This window comes from Cloeon dipterum, chromosome 3, assembly GCF_949628265.1.
Source record: "Cloeon dipterum chromosome 3, ieCloDipt1.1, whole genome shotgun sequence".
NCBI classification, from domain to species: Eukaryota; Metazoa; Arthropoda; class Insecta; order Ephemeroptera; family Baetidae; genus Cloeon; species Cloeon dipterum.
The window spans coordinates 22,508,695-22,529,994 of record NC_088788.1 but is presented as its reverse complement, the minus strand read 5'-3'; the positions used below and the strand labels follow the sequence as shown (position 1 = coordinate 22,529,994).

General features: G+C 42.2%; 2 protein-coding genes across 4 annotated transcripts in view; one reads left to right on the top strand and one right to left on the bottom strand.

The window, feature by feature from the left end:
- LOC135940619 (midasin) overlaps window positions 1–21,300 on the bottom strand; it is a 48,250-nt gene that overhangs the window by 17,062 nt on the left and 9,888 nt on the right. The window lies entirely within an intron of this gene.
- On the top strand, window positions 482–20,899 carry LOC135940620 (uncharacterized). Of its 3 annotated transcripts, none has more exons than XM_065485592.1 (7): window positions 482–614; window positions 7,937–8,159; window positions 11,788–12,007; window positions 12,889–13,233; window positions 14,379–14,627; window positions 15,882–16,130; window positions 17,197–20,899. In XM_065485592.1, the coding sequence occupies exons 2-7, from the start codon at window positions 7,966–7,968 to the stop codon at window positions 17,377–17,379; spliced, it is 1,440 nt and encodes a 479-aa protein (XP_065341664.1). In that variant the 5' UTR covers window positions 482–614; window positions 7,937–7,965; the 3' UTR covers window positions 17,380–20,899. The 3 variants fall into 3 exon arrangements, with proteins under 3 accessions (XP_065341664.1, XP_065341663.1, XP_065341665.1); XM_065485591.1 differs by having other exon boundaries at window positions 493–564; XM_065485593.1 differs by lacking the exon at window positions 482–614 and adding an exon at window positions 10,961–10,994 and having other exon boundaries at window positions 8,023–8,159.

The following is a 21,300-nucleotide window of genomic DNA, read 5'->3' as shown; positions in this document are numbered from 1 at the left end:
TTCGTTGCAAAAAATAATATTACTTAACAGGAATGTTTTTAATACTAAGGAAAAGGCTTTTTAAATCCGTAGCTTGCATTTTCTTGTCCCAGCGGACATGGAGCGATCATAATAACTCAGTTACCTGGCAACCTTACACAATTTTTCCGCGGTGCACATCTCCGCAGGTCGATACAACCATAAAGAATTTTTCACTGGGAAATTAAACTAGCATGCAGCTTCTCGATTCGAGCGGAAAAGCGGGCCGATGCAGTCGCCACCGTGCAAAGCAAATCCTCACGGCGGCAGTTAAAAAGGAGAAGCGAAATTTTTGAAGTGGTCACACACTAATCTGCCAGGGGAGCTTAAGACGAGCTAAAGTTAAATTGGTGCTGGAGCGGCTTACGCAGAGCAGCGACCGAGGTGGAGGAAGGCCAAAGGTCGGAGGGCGCGTGCAGCGCTGCCGGCGTGCGCGCTGCTCATGCAGCTTTTGCTGCCGGTCGCGCAGTATCACTTGTGGTGTGCCAGCGAGCGAACGAACCGAGCAGCTAACGGCCAAATCGAGTTTAGCACTGCGTCCAGCCGGTATAACAATCTGTTTTGTACTTTCAAACTCGCACTCAGCACTTTCAGAGGTAACTTTTTTTCATGAAGACGTATGTGCACGCCGGTGTTTGCCGCTTTATCGACCCGACTGCGTCGATTTCCACTGTCAAACCTGCGGCTCAGTCGGGCTAGCACGCAAATTATTGTAATGAATGCACTTTGATGTCGCGCAAATTGCTAATTAATTTTGCTGACGAGGCCTGCGTTCTCGATATGCTTGGGGCTATCAACGCTCCGTCGGAAATTGTTTCCAGGCGAAATGTCAAATTTTAATTCATCTTTTGAAGAGATTGGCTACAGAGGCTCTCCTCCTCTTTCTTGTTCGCGCGGCTCACAATTTTTTGATGTGGGTATTGTGCGACTTCGATCGAACCAAATTTTTTTCCGCCGGTACGGTTCGACGAATGTGTGTGCCCTTTGCCAGGCGGGAGAGAAAAAGTCGCTATGCTAATTCTGCATTGTGCAGTACGTTGGAGCGAGAGGCAGCGCGCGCAAGGCAAATTAGCATAGCACTTTTAAACGAATTGATATAAAAACTCTACAGGGCAAATTGAAGCGCCGGCATAATCATGCTCTCACGGTCCAACTACCATTTAGAACCCTTCTGGGCGTGATTATGAATTTTAACATCTGGTCGTGTAGTACAAACAACGAGGCGCGGAATTGCAAGAGTTGCTCTTTCACAAAATAAAAGGCAATTTCTTTAAAAACACTTTGCTTTGCTTCTATCGCAAGAGCGCTGACATTAAAATTTTAAATATTATTAATCATATTATTCATAGGCCAAGAGAAGAAGCTTTACAGCGTTTACAACTGTTTCTAAAAACAAAATAAGACACCTAAATCATTGGCAGTTCTTTGTTTCGTTTACATAAAAAAACTTATTGTTGATTCCCGCTTCAAGTTTTATTTATTTTATTAGATAATATTTTGACTTTAGGAAAAATAAAAACGAATTGAATTAAGCTTTATTCAGCCAAATGAAGTTTTTAATCGTGTAGCTAAAATGTTTAAATTAAAAAGAATCTTTTTCTCTCTTGTAAGTTTGCCTATTTTAAAGCACAGTTCAGCAATGTGAAAATAAATTGAAAAATATAATACGATCTGAGTCATCCTTTTTCACATGCGTTTTTAGCACATAGAAGAAAATTATATGACAGCGTATTCAATTTCATATTTTATTCTATTGATCTCAAAAGCTCCGCATTGAAAGTTGATCGTCCAAACAATTTCCTTCCTACCCTGGAGGAGGACAAAGTCAACTCCCGACCAGCAAAATGAAATAATGAAAACGCCACCAAGGAATTCGCAGCTAAAAAATTCTGGCGGCGCTTTTCACATGCCAAGAGCACTTATACATAAGGGAAGCAGTCATACGAGCGTGCCAATAACGACAAAAACGTCTCATCTTATCTCCAGAGCATTAAAAAAGTGTGTCGCATCGTGCAATACGTCGTCGATTTTTCGCTGTTTACTGTTTTCCTATTATGGCAGTAAAGGGACTCGCATATGGGACGTCAGAGGTCCCCTCCCCTAACGCATACACGTTAAATCAACCCATTGGCATCTTGGATGTGTTTATCCGGAGTGGATTGATGACTTCCGATTTCTCTAAAGACACCATTAGAGTTGGCTCCAGTTTTGCTCTTTTTATCCAAATCGGCGTCATTTCTCCGTCTTCCTTTTTTCCCACTCGACCCGCCAGCTAAAACCTCAGTGCAACTCTGACCTAATATACACAAACCCGCGTGGTGTGTTTTGGAACTTGCCCAATTCACTAATTGCTGGCCGTGCAAAAGAGTAGCGCCGTGCAAATCCATAGGAAAAGTTTCCCGTGAGCGCGGTTAGCTGCTGGAAAAAGGGTGCAATTCAAGAACCTAAATCCAACTCCGGAGCACATATTAATCACTAGGGAAAAGCCACGGATGGTTGGCTGGCAAACAAGCAGCGCGAAGATGGCTGCCGCACATGAATGAGAAGCATGTATTGTGCAATAAAAACCAGCAACTCGATAAACACCCAAATAACATGAAGAAACACACTGGAGCCCATAAAAAGGGTCCGCGGACTTGTTAATTTAACGTTCAGACCGACTGTGGGCGAGTGCAAATAACAAGGGTTCGGGCTAAAAAGAAAGGTGTGCGTCTCAACGACCTTTCGCGAAGACCTTTTGAGAAAAAAGCTTTGATGTTCAGAAGGGCTGTGAAAAATAGTATAATCCTGCCCAAACTGGATTAATTATTTTCAAACATATCTCATGAGTATATGTATGCCTTAACTAAAAAAATAATTGGGGTTTGCTTTGGTTTATTTTAAGTACAGTTTCCAATTTACAGAAAGATTAAAATTTTATTTGTTTAAAAACGGGTGGATTTTGTCATAAATTTCGAACTAAAGAAGCATTACAGGTATCAGCATTTCATGAATACTTAATCATTTCCTTGTCTGTTTGCTCACCGAGTTCTTGAAACACATTTTATTGAGATGTGAGTCTTATTGTTAATCATGACCCTGATTAGGAATTACTTTCTGAAAACTTAGAGCAAAATATTTTTAAGCCAAATATCGATTGTAAAATTATTTTCTCTCGTCAGTAATCATTGAGAGCAAGCGGTTTATTGAACGGTCTTAAATCCTTTCGAGCTTTTTTTAAAACATTCAAACCGTATAGCTTGTTAAACACTTCTTATGAAGCTCCGTTTAACGAAATAGAATTCAGTGTTCGGTTGAAGGGAAACTTATTATGTAACATGATTAAAACATTGGCTGTTTTTCACAGCCCCTACCACTTGGATTCGCGCGTGGTAAATGCTTTTTTCTGAAAACAAAATGAGATAGCGAGTGCAAGCAGAGAGGAAAATTTGACTCTCTACGCCCAGAGTGTTCCAGCGCGTTATGTAAACACGAATCGGACGATGCGCTGGGGAAATGGAGCACGGCGCACGGGCCCGTGTAAATAAAAATGACATTGCGGCCGGGAAACGCGAATATCATCCGAATGCTCTAAAAACACCGTAAAATTTCAGAAAATGGAGCTGCTGCCGGATCTGTATTTGATATGCGAAAGTTGAGCGATTCATTTTCAAATCACTGAACATTCCATTTGCATTTCTATTCTATTACTTTGTATATATTTTTACTTTCATGCAGTCTCTAGGCTGTATAAAAATCGTTCCGCATATCTTTGAAGAAAGTATTATATTAAACAGTATTATATTAACACTATATGGGAAAGTCATAAAGTGAATAACATAAGAATCCATAAAAAATATTACTAAGGCGTTTTTGGAATGACCGGAAGTTTAAAAAGTATCATCTCATTAATCTTATAAACTACGTTATTTTGAGCAAAGAGGTTTGATGTGGTGCAGTTTCAGACCGACCTTAAGAATCTTTAGTAAAAAAGAGGTTCATTTTCTTCGTATGCAGTATGAAGCTTCAAATTATGTACAAATTGAAACTTAATTAATGTGCGGGTTGAACAACAAGAAGATGAAGTGGCTTTACAGTTTAAACATGAATAGATTAATATGATAAAAACCTCGTGGAGTGCACGAGGAATGATTAAAAACGGGACAGTTATTCAGTGCCCTAATAAATTGTAAGTTAAGCAGAAATTTTGATAAAGCAATAAGTATTCAAACCAATGACTAAAAAATTGATATTTTTATTTGCAATGTAATTCAACGAATATCCTAGCATACACAGTGTGAGAGCACGTTTTTCCGCAACCCGTTAATCGGAATTGATAATATTGACTCAGCCAAGAGTCGCGTTTATTCTGCAGGGTGGTCAGCACCCGAATATCCAATTGAGAGTTTCGATTTAGAAGGCAGAGAAGCTCAATATAGGATTAAAAGAAGTCCTTTAATTTGGGGGAGCTTTGTAGCAGGTAATTGGACACCCCATTCGAGTGGAAAGTATTACAAGCGTCTAGTGGGAAGCTGGAGCACATGTCGACTTAGAACGCCATCCTTTCGTTATTGATGCTTAAAGGAAGTCTCCGAGGAGAACTGGGAAACTTTAAAGTTTTTATTGTTGGAACATTACTGCAAGCTGATGTTGCAAATGACAAGCTCAAATAATTGAACATGCACAAATGTGCAAATTAGCGCACCCATCTGCAAGCTTCAGTGTCATACATGAATGTATCCGACACAAAGCTTTTGCTGCAGATGGTTATGCTATTGGATTATGTAGCTTGACATAATTCAAGTAAAATATCTTGCAGCGTTGAACAAACAATTGATATCGTTAAACAAAATATAAAAGCATCCGTTCAAATTGAAGTTTTACTAACATACGATCTGCTCAGTCTGAATAATGAACGTTCTAGACCAAAAACGGAACAGGAAACTTTGCTCAAACAGGGATTTATGAGTTTGTAGATAAACAGGGAAAAGAGCGGCTGAACAAACTGACGAATTCCAACTGAATGCACAGAAATGATTGGTCGGTTGCAAACTGCACAGCCAGCAGGCAAAGGGAGAACTCATGCGACCTCAAAACGCCGATAACAACTCAACTGGCCGCGCATTAATTTTCCACGAGAGAACAAAAACGTCCATTTTTCCCCCCGCAAAACAGTAGAGAATGTTAATAATTCACGCAACACATTGCAGCGAACTCAAACTTTGCGCTGCTAACGACGTTTTAACGGCACATCAGGCTTGAATTTCGGGCTTCCAAAGAAAAGACGAACCGGCACAAAAGTGTGTTTACCGCTTGCGAGACGCTCATTAATTAAAGAGCAACTAGGCGTATCTCATTTCGCGCGTTGCCGGCCAGGGTAAATTGCATTTTTAATGCAGCCTAGATCAAGAATTCACGGCTCCGGCGGCACTTTATTTTATGGGCAAACAAATTCCGTCGAGTGGGTTGTGCTCTTGAATAAATAATTAGCTCATTGTTGCTGTTCATTGTCGCTGGAATTGCATGACGAACATGTGTGTATAACAGTAAAGAGCACAGAGTTGTTGGAAAGAGCCGCGCGGCGTAGTAAACGTATATATATCTAAGCGAGAACCGAGGCAATGAATTAGCTTGGAGTCACTCACTGCGCACAATCATTTATTTATTTTTTTGCTTATGCTGGTGTCAAAAGCGCATCACTTCCAAGGAATGCAACCGATGTGACTGAGTCATATCCTACTTTTTGCTTGTACGTGAGTACCGTGAATATAACTCCTGCACTCTGATGCTCAGAAATGTCATCTTTAGGACACCGTATATTAATATGAGCGTTTTAAAAGCGTCCGCTTACACCCACTTTCTTTTCTGATGACTTTTGAGAATGCGAACCTCCCGACAGAAACTCTTGTAAATGGCCAGCGTACATGCATTTATATATATGTATGTGTATGCAGCTAGCACGACATTATTACAAACTAGAGGACGAACGCCAGCAGCAGGGAGGCAGAGCAAAGCAGCCTTAATACCGGCGTCAGTTAGCGACATTTATTATTTAACACCCCGAGTGCCATTTCTGCTAAGAGTTGTGCGCTCGGCAATCATGTGAAAGCGAGCACACATTCGCCATGCAAGAGCGATAGAGTGCCGGTTTTGCGACCAGGTAAATAATTACGCCCGACGCAGCAGCTCTCTTCAATTTGCAGATCGGATCTCTAGCGAAATTAATGCCGTGTCAGTCTTTGCGCATTGTTTATCAGCAGCGGGAGGCTTAAGCACGAGAGACGACTCGAAATCTCGCGAGTTTTGCCGCAGCCCGCTCCCTCTTCGCTTTCTCTTTCTCTCCCGCTAGCGCCTGCAAAGTAGCTTTTGCGAAATGCACCGAGTGCTTCTGAATAAAAAATGACTGACTTATGTCCCGGGTGTGTTCTGTGTTGACGCCGGCTTATTTCCAAAGTAAAAAAGCGTTGGGAAATCTTTTGTTTTCTCATTTCTCTTGTTTGCCTTTTTGACACGCATTTGAATTACAATTTCGTCGACGTGCTCGGGACGTGCTGTCTGAAGCGAGGATGACAAATTGAAAAAGCAAACAAAAAAGAGAGATGAAAACGGAAGAAATGCAACGAGATGCGAAACATTTTTAATGAGAATCGTATCTAGCAAATGAAAATGCAAATTTTCTTGTAAAACGGTCGTAAATTCAATAAGGTAAACAACCGCAAGGTATTTTGCGATTTTATCCTGAGTTTTAGTGCGAATAGCTTTTACAAAGGCGCTTGCGATGCATATTACTTGCGTTGCGAGCGTGTTCTAATTTTTCATCAAATTTATACAGTGCACCGAAAATCGATCGGCTCGAACTAGTTGTGCTCCGTGACTTAAGTTTTGAACTACACGTCCTCAAGACGACGCTCTGCTTTGTCTGCCCAGAGTACCCCCGTTATCTTTCTAATTGCTTTATTGGATGCCGTTCTGGGTCACCTGATTGCGGAACTGTCAAAGGACTGTGCACTAGCGCTCCATTGATTTGCCTATACAGTGCTTCTAATGATACGGCGCGAATGATTGTATCTGCGACACAAGAAGCTCCGAATGATTGCTAATTGATTCATGCCGAATATGAATAGGCACATGGCGAGGTAGGCATTGAAGTGGGTCCCTACTCACTCTGCGCCTTTACTTTGTCTAACTTTATGAAAGCGAGTTCACGCCAAGTGAGAAAGTTCTGTGCTAGTGCAGCACCATCGCTTGTTTGAAAAGGCAGCGAGGCTGAAATATAATCAAGAAAGCGAGTAATTAGCGAAAAAGAAACATCACACTCAGTTTGTGGGGTTTGAAATTTTCAATAGACTGATCGCAGGGGGTATTTTTCAGGAAATATATTTTTAAACAATTATTTCATAAACAGAACCCACGACTGTTTTTCCACAACATTGGGAGAAGATTCGAGGTAAATTGGTTAAAAAAGATTTTAACGTTATTTTAACTGTTTTTGCACCTAAAAATGAACCGATGTGCAAAAAAGTCTTTAAAATAAAACAACCTACAGAGGTGGCCATTTGAGAATATTCAAAAGCGTATCTAAAGTGGTTTCAGCTACGAATATTACAACAATGTGCCTCTCTCCCTTCTGACAATGATGAAAATTGATATTCCTTCGCGGAAAATATGGCCTATTGTATTCTTCTCGCAGCGATAGATAGGCCAACCGCCAAGAAAAGTAGAATAGACTTGATAAACTGACGTGAAGGTGCTGTACTGCGTTGAATAAACGATCGGCCTGACCTGCTCGTAAAATCCGTTCTATCAAATTGCTCCGGACGAAAACGCGACAAAAGAATTGGCCCGGCCAAAGTGCGGACCTTTTTTGATAGCTCTTATCAATTACTCGGTCGAACACCTCCCGACATTGAGTTAATCCGAGCGTGAAATATTTTGACAGATTGAGCAGCAGCAGCGGCGGTGGCGAAGATGATCGGCGCGAATCTCCGCTTCGGCAGCGGAGCCACGTCCAACGCCACGCACCACGGACCCAACACTAAGAATTTTCAGTGCCACCCCGGCGGAACCCTCGAGGCCGGAATCATTTTCAGTCTGTGTGCCCTCGGTATGGGGGCCAATTTGGCGTTGATGGCGCTGATCTTGGCCAAGAGACAACTCAGGCGGTGAGTCGTCCCGGATTTGGAAAAAACTGCCCCAAACCCTATCCACCCTTGCTGCATCCAAATGGCTTGCTTAAACCTAGCAGAGATAAAAAAATATGGGTCCTCGCCCCATCAATAAATAGCATTGTAACTAGAACAACAGTGTGAATAATAAGGCCGAAATCCCTGAAATCGGTTGCTCTTCACGAAAGGGATTTTGATGAGTGATAGCTTTTGTAAATCCTGATTTATCACCGGTCCCCTGGCGAGTGATTTGAAATGGTAAGCCTTTATACAGTGAAAATTTTGTGTGCATGCGTTAGGAGAGTATTATATGAAGAATAAAATATATTTGTGGTTAAAATTAGTTCCAAGATTGGCAAATAAAATAATATTTAAAAAAGGAATCATAATACATTAATTTACAATAAAATGTTAACGATTTTTTCTCAAATGCATACTGCAATAAAAGATAAATCTAACATAAAGAAAACGATTTCTTTTTCAGCTTGATACTTTTGAAACAGCTAAATGTTTTTATGTGTGTAATTAACACGCATTTTCCAATCCGAGAGTTGAAAATATTTAAAGAAACTGATATCTTACAATTACCACCATGAACAGTGTCAATGGTGCTTCAATGGTACTGCGAGATCCCACACCACGAATTCCACTCGAGCGGCAAATTATTGCAAAGACTTCTACCTATCCAGTTCGTTCCACTGATTTTTCTTAGCTGTATTTGAGTGAACTGACAATGAGTGATGGTGATGGCAAACAAACTTTCAGCCAAGTTGCATGCCCAAAAGAAATTCGCTCTTAGAAGTTAGCCAAAAAGTGGGGTACCTAACGCGACTGAATTGGTCTCGTTATTTATTTCTCCTACGTGGTGCCAGACCTCTAAATTTTCTCAATGCAGAAGAAAGGAGCTGAGCTGTCTAATTTCGCCCGTCGTCTGAACACCATTTTCAATTACCAGCCACACATGACACCGCTAAATTACCTCACCAGCATTTTATCTACACTAAAGGTTCTATCGATGCTTCATTTAGCACCAGCTCTCTTCTGCTGACGAAATTTCTGGAATTTCGGTCATAAAACAAACACGTCCGCGAATCGATAGACCGATTTTGGTGACGAGAGTTGCACGTCACATACAAACCATAAAACGGGAGAAATTTTCGCACGTGAAAAACGGCAGCTGCCACCCACAGCGGTAGCGCAATGCTTTGTTTCGAAACGGGGATTTGCGACTTGGGCAAAATCTCGGCTCATGCGCCATCGCTCTGTATGCATAAATTTCGAATTCAACATCCCATGGAAAGAATGGGTTAAAAAAAATCCAGCAGTGCAAGTTGCATACTTAATGGCGAGTATCGATTCTGAAAAATTTGAGCAACAAAGAACACAGCTTCGTTAGCACTGTATCCAATTTCCCATGCATGTTACGTGTATCGCCCGCACAATCAGTCAACTTTTTATTGGACTGGGAACTCATGATACGAAAGAAAAGAGAGCTCAGGGTTACGCACAATCTGCAAAATTTAACAATTCATGGTAATTGAAGTTCGATCTGCGAAAAATACGCTAATATGAAAGATTTTCTGAACGCCTAACCATAGCGTTTCATTGTGAGTTAAATTATACTCTCGCACTTTGATATTTTTAATTGCCAATTAAGGAAAATACGTAAACGAAATGAACTGCGCCTTTCACTTGAACATAAATCAATTTCTCTCGTGGGCACATTCATAAATCTTCATTGCCGATAACCAGTGCCGTGGCAAATTTCCGTAATATGCGCTTTGTTTGTATCATCCTCATGTTCAAAACCATCAAAGCGAAACTCTGTGAATCATAATTAAACAATGCACCATAGCTCCGTAGCGAGGCTAATTTGCTGCTCAGTCATGACAGCATTATGGTAAGTGCTAAATTTAATCTGGCGACAGAATGCACTTTGTGTGTGAAACAATAAAAGAGGCTCTGTGCTGATTATTATGCAGAGACGCTGTTCTTGAGGTTTACTTACAGGCTGTTGTTTTAAGAGCTCTTCACTAAAGCTCATATTTCGCGGCGGGGGCGAGGGGCGGGGGAAGTGTGCGAAGCCGAAATGTAATTTCGTTCAGCCGAGCTCGTCGATAGAGCCAGATATTTAGCATTTAGCGGCGGTCGAAATGTGCCGCAAACACATGCACACACACAACTTGCAGGTAGAGCGTTAGGCACGGGGCTTATGCATTTAGAGGGCTGGATTTGCATTTGCCGCACACAGGCGCGTGGCTTAGCAAGTTGGCATTGTGCGTCAGAGCGGAAACTACTGACTGGCTGGGTCGGCTTGGCGGGCACTGTCCCGTGACACAAAATTTTCTTGCTTTTCGCTAAATCCGAGCAGCACCGTTCGTCGCCCTTTTCTTATTTCATTTCCACCCGCCAGCCAACCTTGGGCTTTCAGGAATTTCTATTTGCATACATTAAAATTCTCGCAAAAAGCCGTCCTACCAAAAAGAGGCTTGAACCCTTTTGGAAAAGTAATTCTTCCAAATATCGTTTAGACACTTTAAAGGCAGCATCATGACCGGGTGGGTGAATTCCATGCAAGAGAGACTCCTTCCCGCAGTGTAAATTACTCCTGAAGCCTTTTGTGTGCCAGTTTAAATGTTTGATGTGTGTTCTTCTGCTGCATCACACCACCTCTGCCAACCAACCAACCACCTGTGTAATATATATACTAACAAACAACTTTGCTAATAAAAAAGCGCCTCTAGACGCGTTTTTACTGCAGTTTGACACATGACATTTTGTTTCTCTCCTTCTTACAGTTGGACAAACTGCTGGAATCCATTTGCCAATGAGGTAATGTGTTATTTCCCCGAGGAAGTAGCGAGCAACGAGAGCTTTTTCTTTATGAAATCGCGACTAATACCTAAACTCTACAAGCTCGCTTTAGGATTACGATACACAAGAGTGTGGACCAAAACCCACAAGGGATCTAAACTTCGATATTTGCATAAAAGCTCGCAGAGGAAAATGCAAATAATGCGGATATTTTCGGTGGCTAACCAATCCAAACTGTGTATTAAACACCTGTATGTTGGAATGCGTCTAAAAGTTATAAACCTGCACAATATCTAAACCCAAAATAAATTAACCTGCTAATCTGGACTTAAAAATAAGTAAATCTAAAAAATATCACTCTAACATTATTTGCTTCATTTCTCACTCTCATGCCCCTTTCATATTGCACTGCTTTATAAATGAACTAAGACGCATTGGATAATAGACCCAAACTAAATAAAAAAATCAATTCACAAGCAATGCACATAATGTGTGGTTTAACTACCTTGAAGAAGAATTAAATCTTGTAATTTTCCAATCAAAAGTTAAAAAAATGTAGTGCTGATAGAAAAAAAACTATAGCAAACAGTGCAAACAAAATCAAAAAATTCATTTAAACAGGTAATACCACTTATGATAATATGACAGCTGTTTTCACTAAATTTCATTAAGAAGCACGTAGACTCACAAATGGGCATTGCTTGATACTTAAACTTGCTTTCATCCACACTGATCGTCACACAAACTAAATGTAGCATTAACTTGGACCGGAGCGACCTACTCTCGCTAATTATCAATTTTTTGGCCGAAGGTGGTCGCAGGGACTTTTGTTCCATCAGGCGATGGTCGACTGCGCTCGGGCCGCCATCCTGCTGCCCCTGGGAATGAGCATTTTGCGCTGCCAGCCGGTTAACAAGTGCTCGCTCGTCGAGACGGCCTTCCTGCTCCTCGTCACTGTTTCCACCGTCAACATGCTCACCACTGTTCTGAACGACTCACCCGTCTTTCCCGGAGATGAGCAGGATGACGAGGTCAGTGTAAACGTGGTATAACACGCGCGACGTGATTAGATGGCTGCGTTTTTTAATTAACGCTACCGCTTGGCTTCCGCACGATTTTATCGCTCTTGTTTATTACCCTCGAGACCGTTTTGACTGTGTTCCAGGCATGCCGCAAATGAGAATCGATTTTCGGTGATTTATTAATCGGAAACTGCGGAATGAAAAGGACGGCGCCGGCTAATTAGAAATTTAAATAGGCCGGCCAGCAATTGGTATAGTAGAGTGAGTGGGCTTCGTGTCGAACCGTTGGCATGTGCAAAAATTGGCTTATGATTGATCAGTCCGAGCGAGGGAGCTCGTTATTTATTTATTAATCAATTCTGATAGAGTGCTGGTCCATTAAATATAATTAGAGCAATCCATAAAACAGATTGGGTTGGAATGGAGCACTCTATAAGCCACTTTTTGCATTTTTCTCTCTTAGTGATAACTGAAAATTGATTTAAAGGTTAAATTGCGATCAAGAAAGTGTAAAAATGAGAAAATATAGCACTCGTGTTCAATAAATTGTGTAGAGGTTTATAATTAAATATTTTTATGTGACGGCTTGATTTAGCAGAAAAACCGTAGGTTAAGTTTTGTTGCTAAAATTATTCATTGTCGTTTAGACGGAAATCGAAAAACAGCTAAGATTTTAGGCGCCCTAATTAAAAAAAGGCTTTCTTGTTTGACAAAGTAAGCCTACACCTCTGCGACTACATACTTCGACAGGCTGAAGGCTGATGATGATGAATCAGTTTAATCTAGGGCCTTTTAGGGATTTGATGAAGGCTGCAGCCATGCGAAAACTTAGGATCCCTTTTTATCTTGTTTACCTACAAGTTCATGAGAAATAATTTTTGTCTCCTCAGCTGAACGAGGTGGAAGCGAGCGAGAGGGGCCGGCTGGCCCGGCGGCTCAACTCGGCGCCTACCGTGGCCCCACTGCTAATGGACTCGCCACAATGCGTCCTTTTCGGCACGTTCATGATCTGGTTCACAAGCATCACAATCAACCTGGGACCGACCTTTCTGAGCGGCGCACTCGCTGCCAACTCCGAGGTCAACCACAATACACCGAGTTGCCCCCTGGTGCACGGCCCGTTTCGGCACTACATACTCAACGTGCTCTGGATCATCATCAACGTGCTCTGCGTCGCGCTAACCCTCTTCCACCTCCACAAGCTGCATCGCGACCTCACCAAATCCAACATGCAGGTCAGGAAACGAGGGGTGCCACTCAAAAATGAATTTGCTTCATCTGCCCGTTGCTCGATTCAATTTCGTGAGATGCCCTTCGGGCGACGCTCTCGGCTCTCTAGTGGCTTCACTATTGCGAGATCATAAAACATTGCTTTCTGCGAGCACTTTTCCGATAATTTACGTCCACCGTTTATGAGAAGAGGCTCTCGTGAAGTTTCGTAAGGTCTGCTTAATGTTTCATACTTCGGTAAACATATCTAAATAATGAGCGTTGGTCTGGAAAAATGATCAATTGCATTTCAAACCAATTCTCATCCACTCGCAGAATCGTATTTTATTGATCTCGCAGTTGGCTGGGCAGACTTAAAATTGTATACCACACACAAATCCGTTTAAATTTCCCTTCTCCTGACTCGACGCACGCTTGAACGGCAGCGGAATTGTAAAAAAGGCAGCTACCCGACGCACACTAACCGCCCTTCTGTGAGATCAGCACTTTTCTGCCTTTTCGCGTCAAATGCATTTCATTACTGTACATATTTGGACTCATGGTAAGAGTTTGCAAAACGACCGCGAAATTTCACCAAGCCTGCTTCTCTCACTGATGATTCCGCTTTTTGAAAGTCTGTTAAGGTCGTCAATCATACTCCCATCAAACGCCCTTCAGACTTGAAAACTTTCATAGAGAGTAATCTGCTGCCATCAGACGATTATTTGAAAAAATTCCTCGTCTTTTCTTGCAAACATTTTCCAACCGTTATTTGGTAAAAATTAATCATATCAAAAGTATCATCTTTTGAAAACGATATCAATCAAAAGAAAAATCCGCGCTGAAACTGAAACGCTTTTATCCTAACTCACGAGGGTAGCTCACTTTGCGTCGCGACAGTTTGGATGCATATCCTATCCACTTTTTACTACCGAAACAACGTGTTTCGAGATAAACCGGCGCCGAGCGAGATTCATCGGCTTTCCATCTGGCGAAAGCCACTTTTGCACCTGCTGCTCGCATACATAAAGCCGATAAAACAGCAAAAAGTGGATACGCGCAGGAATAACACGTAGCCAAATCGATTTTCTTTGTCGGATGAAATGCTATATCGCCGGTTTTTGCTCGATTGACAAACTGCATGGAAAAATTGGCTGACGTCTTTTCGCAGGCTGTGCGGGTGGCCGGATTGGTTTCCACCATGATCAGCGTGACCGGCAGCAGCCAGGAGGCGGGCGGGAGTCAGGGCAGTGAGGACCACCGTCGCATCTGCAACTACATCCGGCGAATGGAACGCGAGGGAGTGCAACGCGTCAAAATGTTCATGGTCATCACGACAGCGTACGTCATCTTTTGGGGACCGCTGTTCTTGGTCACACTTCTGCAACCCGGACGCAATGCCAGTGCGCTCAGCTACGAGGTGAATTGATTTTCCTTCTTATTTCTGTACGGTTATGCATTATACTATCTAAAAAAATTTGGTGAAATTTTATCATAATATCGCAGAATTAAGGGACTTACATCAATATGATTGGACAGAATCTACCAAAATATTATTTTATTCTTAGCCAGCTTCGTTTCAGTCCAGTTGAATTTAACAGCAATCAACTTTTGTGCGTGGTACACTGACATTGATAGCAGGAAAAAAGTAATAGGTACCATCTAAACTATCGCAGACTGAATGCTGAAACTTGATTATCTTATGTCCCGGCCAGAGCAATAATCTCCGAATGCTCTTGTTTCGTTCTTGTTTGTTTGACGCACGCAGCCGAGTTTTGCTCGCAGCTATGGGCGTCCTGTGTGCCTCTGCCTGGTGTGTTTGTGAGCAACACAACAGGCGCACGCCGTTTCACCCAGGATATGATATATAATTAAAAACCGACGGCAGCACACACATGTGCGGGTTATTTTTCTGCCAAGCCACGCTCGTAACCGCTCGCCACATTTCCCTCGCAGCAATTTGCTGCTACCATCAAATTATTGATCAGAGGAAATGAAGTTCAAATACATATAAAAAGCCTTTGTTGCTACTTTCTTTCCTCCCCGCTAGCTATTTACAGTTGAAAGGAACGCGTCGAGCATGCAAAAGCGCAACTTCCTCCTTAATTAAATGTCGGGCGAAGGGGATTTTGACCTGAAGGCGTTTCAATTTACGCTGCAAGTGCAAGAGTAGAAAGCGGCTTTGTTCAATAATAAATAACTTTCCAACTACAGACATCGAAGTTTCTTGCGTCTTTGAAGTTAAATTTAAAAATGGCTATAGTTCTCTTAACAAGCTATATACAGAAACAACCTGATCTACCAATTATTGGATGTTGTTGCAATTGGCTTCAAAGAAGTTTCGTATTTTTCCAAACGAGAAATGAGGAGCTTATTTAATAAAAAATAACACTAGAGAGAACAGTTAATTAGATCGGGGAATAAATTAAGAATAGGAAAAGAGGATAGCTAGAATCCAATTACGCGATGCCAACTGCAGCAACTGTAGCGAGTTAAAATTTAAAAAGTGCTCCGACCACATCTATCTGTCAGCCCATCCAGTCTCCCGCAAAAGCGAACAGCAACCGCGGCCGCCACATTATTTGCATGTAGCCTCGACGTCTGTGGTTGACGAGTGCATCACTTGGTGAAATAATAATCGTTGCGTGTGTTCATGTGTTTCTCGGCCACGCAGATGACCCTTCATGTGGCCTATGTGCACGCATTCGTCAACCCTAGCCTGTTTGTGGTGCTCCACCGCGGGCTGCGACACGCTGCCATCGACGCCTGCTGTTGGTGGTGGCGATGCGAGATGGTCTGGCTGCCCCCAGAGCCGCCCCCGTCTGCCACCTCCACGCCCCTGAGACCCATGGCACCGCAGCAGATGGTCGTGCCCATCGTTGTCACGCAACAACCAACTTCAGCCGGAATGCATCACCAGGGGGTGAGTTATTATTTTACGTAAAATAAATTATTTGACAAAAGAGATTCATTTTCCGCCGGTAGTAAACAAGTTTGCAATTCTACTAAACACGATGGTGAAAAAGTGTCCAAACATTACGTGAATTTCATCTATAATATAAATATAGCTAGCATATTTATTTTAATACTAACGCTAACCCCAAATTATCTGATGATTTTGCAATATTGCTAGTAAATTATAATTATGCAACGCGCTTTGTGTGTCTGTCGGGCAGGTTGCATACATCTTCCTCTGTCAGGCGATATAACGTTGACCCGGCTCCACCATAATGTATCAACTCATTTCCAAGTGCCCGCGTCCTCTTAAACTAATGCCTTACATTTTTCAAACCCGTCTGGTGGACTTTTATTGTATATACTACCAATCCCCTTCCCATCAGATTGTAATTGGGTGCGAAATCTAATAGATTCCACTCTACAATCCGTCAGTACACAGCAGTGGGTTCTACCACAGACGGTTCACATGCACGATCTTTTTGCTCAGTCGGCTTCCATCCCGAGCACGCGTTCAGAATTATTCGCATTCATCCCCGACCACTGCCTTTATCCAAGCTCCCGATCGTTTATGAGTTACGACACCGCACCCTTGGCAACGTTAGCCAAAGCCGCAACTTTCGGGTGCGAAGGGTTGAGCCTTGCAATTTTCTTTAAAACTCTAAACACCAAGTAAATGCAGCAAGAAGGCCACAAATTTAGCTATGAGGCTTACTCGCACTGATGTCACGAGGCGCTTGGAACTCGACTAGCACTACTTTTCCGTCTCTAAATGAATTCTACGACAAACCCGGCCTAAAAATATTCAAACTCCCCCGCATCGCAGGAAAATAAATCGGCCTCCAAGGGTTAACAAAAGAGGGGCTTATCAGAATCAGCGCGACACTATATTCGAAGAATAGGCAGCTAATTTCGGCTTAAATTCCTATGGTGCACCAGCCTGTTCCCAAGAGAGTCAACAAAAAATAGATACCCGCCACAAAAACGAGTAAAAAGATGTGTGAGCGTTCACGTGGCTGCATTTTTGTTTTCAGGCCGAGCACTGCGGTATAATGACAACCGAGATGATGGCAAGTGGGCTGTCAACTGACCCCTGGCAGCCATCGCCGCTCACGCCGCAGAAAAAACTCGCACAGCACAACCGCATGCAGCAGCAGCAGCAGCAACGATACCCCAACCTTCCTCCACCAGATTCCCCTCAGTTTTCGTCCGAGTAGACCCAACTTTCCCACTTGAACCACGGCGTGAACATTAAAATCATTTTTAATCGGCTTTACAAAGTGGGAGCAGCAGGAATAGAAATACCGAAAATGAGAAAGTTCCTCTCACGCACAAGTTTCGAGGGGAGAGCGCAAAGCAAGAGATGCGATTTTTCTCAGCCGCAATTTTAATTCCATTACCAGTGCCACGTCCCGCAGATAAAAAAATCTCAACCGTTATTCTGCGACGGGAAAACAGAGCGCCTCTATTAGACCGGCCTAATGTTCTATGAAGGGCGCAGAGGGATGCGGGTTGGCTTGATTGTATTAAAATTTTCGCGGCCGGCAACGCATGAATTCCAATTCTGACACTTAAGTTGCGGGTGTCGTGTCCCTCTCACTCTCCACCATCACCAGTTTAAATGTAACGTTTTAGAGTTTCCGATTCACAACGAGCTCGAAATTTCCGGCTCGCATTCGCGATGAACAACGCCAGCAGACAATCATTACTAAACAGAATAAACACACACCGGCCGCGGTCTATTTACACGGGCCTCTGGGCTGCGCAACAACGCCAGAGAATGCGATTGTGTTTGTAGTGTGTCTACTTGATGGTGGCATTTTGCACGTACATAGAATTTCGGGTGTAAAAAAATTCAGTAGTGTGAATGGCTAGTTTGTACATCATTTTTAAAAAAAAAATTGTGTACCACATTCTAATTATTTGGCAGTTGATTTATTATAATTCACAAAGTTTAATCCAGATACATGAATTAAATTCGAAATGAATATTTGTAACGCGTTCTTGCGGAGATCTCTTAAACAATTACCCTCCTCTTGTATGCTTTTTCTCTTTCAGACAAAATCAATAGTATTCCAAACCCAATCTGCAAGGGTGAATCTTTGTTTCCTGGCTGATAAGACGTCCAGTTCAATGTAAATAATTAACATCTCCGAAACTTTTAGTGAATTTAGGTTTAGAGTGTGTTGTGCATTTCTTTGAAAAATATAGTAACGTATATTAAAACATTTATAGAAATTAAACTCGGAAAGCACCAAGCAAGTTCTGCTGTCATGAATCAAACAAATTGGTAAAAAACGAGAAAATTTTACAATGATCAACAAAGAAACTTTTTAAAACAGTGGGGGTCCCTGAGGACAAATGGTGATAAATTTCAATGAGTCGTGCATAACACAATTAACCAATCCACCCCTTATTCATCAAGTCCACTTCCAAGCGTGCCAAATGCCTTCGTTTTCTAGTGAGAGCTAACTCGTCTACTGCCACAATGCGGGACTTTCCGGGGGCAGCTGGTCTTGGTGCCGCTGGGAAAAACAAGAAAGTGCTAGGCCCGCTTTGCGCTCTACTTGGCACCAATTTCGCGTTAAGCATAATGAACTCAATAAGGCGCGCGCGGACGGGGCGGCAACAGCCCCGCAGTGGCGGCACATTTGTCTCTGTTGGGTCGAGAGCTGTGCCCGCCAAGCGCAGATTGACAACGGATTATTGGCAGTCTTAACGGATTACGTCGCGTAATCATTGGCCGAGAAGAAGGCAAAGAGGGAATGAAGCCTTTTTTCTTTATTTCGCCGAGGAAAAACCACGCAACTCGATATTAGTGCAGCGACAGACACTCGGGAGCTTGCGTGGGGAATTTCATTTGAGTCTTTCCATCACGGCTGCTGTTTGCGAGAACGGCCTATTTGAAATTTTGATCTGGCCAGATTGCGGGGGGAGAGTAATGAGCGCATATATTCGGCGGACGCGGCTAGAATAGCGCATGCCGACGGACGAGATATGATTGTAAATACACAGAGCGGCTTCTTTTATGATCCGCCTGATTTTGTATCTGCACGCAGCTGGGCGCCGCCAAATGAAATCGTGCCCCGAATCGAGCCGGAGCGAGCCAGAGAGTGAGTTTTGTGTAGAACTTTGTTGTTGTTGTTCCTGAATATCCAGCGCGGCACGTAGTGTCGCGAAGGCAAAAATGTGTGCCAAATGAAATGCATCTCAGCGCTCGTAATTTGCACGACAAAAGCAAAACAAGGGCTGTCGGTCCCAGTTGTAACATAAAAGGAGACGAATAATCTCTCTCCTGTTGTGCTTGTTTACGGGCGGCAGAGTCAATTACAAATTAAAAAGGGTTTAGAGGAATTTAGTCCCAGCTAATTTATCAACAAGCGAGTTTTTTTGTCGCACGGAATTCACGGCCAGCGGACTGAGGGTGATGTACTTTGGGGTGAGGGTTTTTTAATTAGCAAATTGGCGCGGACAAAGGGGGTTGATGACGCAGACGCGCAAATTTATCGATATACTTTTCACACAGTAGCGGTAGCGGATGAAAACGTTTCGTTCCTTCTGTGGGAATTCAGTTTTACAACGCTTTCAGCTGAATTAATGCCGGAGTTGCTGAACCGAATTTTGATCCATTAACAGTGAAAAGAAATGTCTCGCTTCGCGGTGGCGAGAGAACATATTATATAACTGGGGAATGTATTATCGCAATCAAAATGGTGAATTTTTTCTTCCATTTCTGATAAAGTGTTAGGCTTAAAGCACCGTATAAAAAAGTTTCGTCCATTTCCATATATTTAAAAAATGTACAGAAAACTCATTTCCATTGCAGTGATTTCTTTATGTATAATTTCTCTCGCAACTTATTTCCATTTTTGCGATGACGCTCGCACCTCGTGTATATTTTTACTTGGTCCTCTTTCCAGTAAGGCCTATTCCAGCGAATTTATTTTGCACGCGCTTCAAAAAGGCTCGCCACGCAAGAAGAGTTTCTTCTCTCTTTCCCACACTCAAAGAGAGCAATGCGTACATATATAAGACGTCGTGTGTTCATATAATCTATTTTCCCCTGCACGCTAGACGGAAAACATAATGGAAACCACGCTTTGCACAATCTCCAGTTAGTAGATTTCTCATTCGTCGTGTTGCATGCTTCGGCGAAAGTAACCATTCCTCTTAGTCATCTTTGTGTTTGACATGACGGACTTGGAGCGACCAAACAAATTACACCTGAAGAGTGGTCAGCCGATTTGTGACCTGGAATTCCAGGACAACGAAGAGTGAAGGGTGCTATCGATGTTATCCGAAAGAGAAAATCCACCGCACAAGGATTTTCTCATATTATCATATTCTCAGTGTCAAATTTTGATTGATGGTATTGCTGTTATCTTTCAAAACTTTTTTCAATAAAATCTGGCCCTATGTTTAAGTTGGTGCAAACTTCATCACATTGTTAGACTTGAATAATCTATGAAAGCATTATTTACTTCCATGGTGTCGTTAACTGCTGTATCTCAACAGGGATGAAATTATTAGCAAAAGAAAGATAAATCAAAACAGCTGGAGAAATTAGATCTCTGGTTGACCATTCGTTGTCTACTTGCAACTATCAGTCTGTTTACCAACCTTCGCCATTTTTTGGACTAATATTTTTTGAAATTCAAAGCAATAACAAAATGTCTATGTGAATGATTACGTTTGAAAAAGTTATTTGAATTATATAAATGTTCAATTAAAAGAAAATCGCCGTTTTTTATTAACTTCGCTCTACCCCTATTTTTTGCATGTGAATACTGAAAACTGAATAAAACATTTCATTCTAGCAAAGAAACTATATTATGAAATCGGTATAACTTAATTGTTAGAAAAAGTTTGCTTCAAAGAAGACATTCAAGGCGTAACTATGTCATTGCTGACCAGCTACACTTCTAAATTCACCTTTCTCACGAATTTAACATTACATTATTTTGCAGACCTTTCTTCCGCGTTGACCCTTATTAGATTAAAACTAGAAAAGCAGCCAAGCGGGAACACGGTATCTACAAACTTTTAGCGCGTTAGTTAAGAGCCCCTAGCTTGTGTGCAAGTAAACAACTGTGTGTGTTTGAGTCAGCCAGCATTTCTGGGGTGAGATCTGTATCGCG

Excerpts from the sequence above, each read along its gene's own strand:
- LOC135940620 (XM_065485592.1), top strand. The coding sequence starts at position 7,966 with ATGATCGGCGCGAATCTCCGCTTCGGCAGCGGAGCCACGTCCAACGCC. Across the intron at positions 8,160-11,787 it reads GCCAAGAGACAACTCAGGCG|GTGGTCGCAGGGACTTTTGT; the intron begins GTGAGTCGTCCC and ends TTTTGGCCGAAG. Across the intron at positions 13,234-14,378 it reads TCACCAAATCCAACATGCAG|GCTGTGCGGGTGGCCGGATT; the intron begins GTCAGGAAACGA and ends GTCTTTTCGCAG.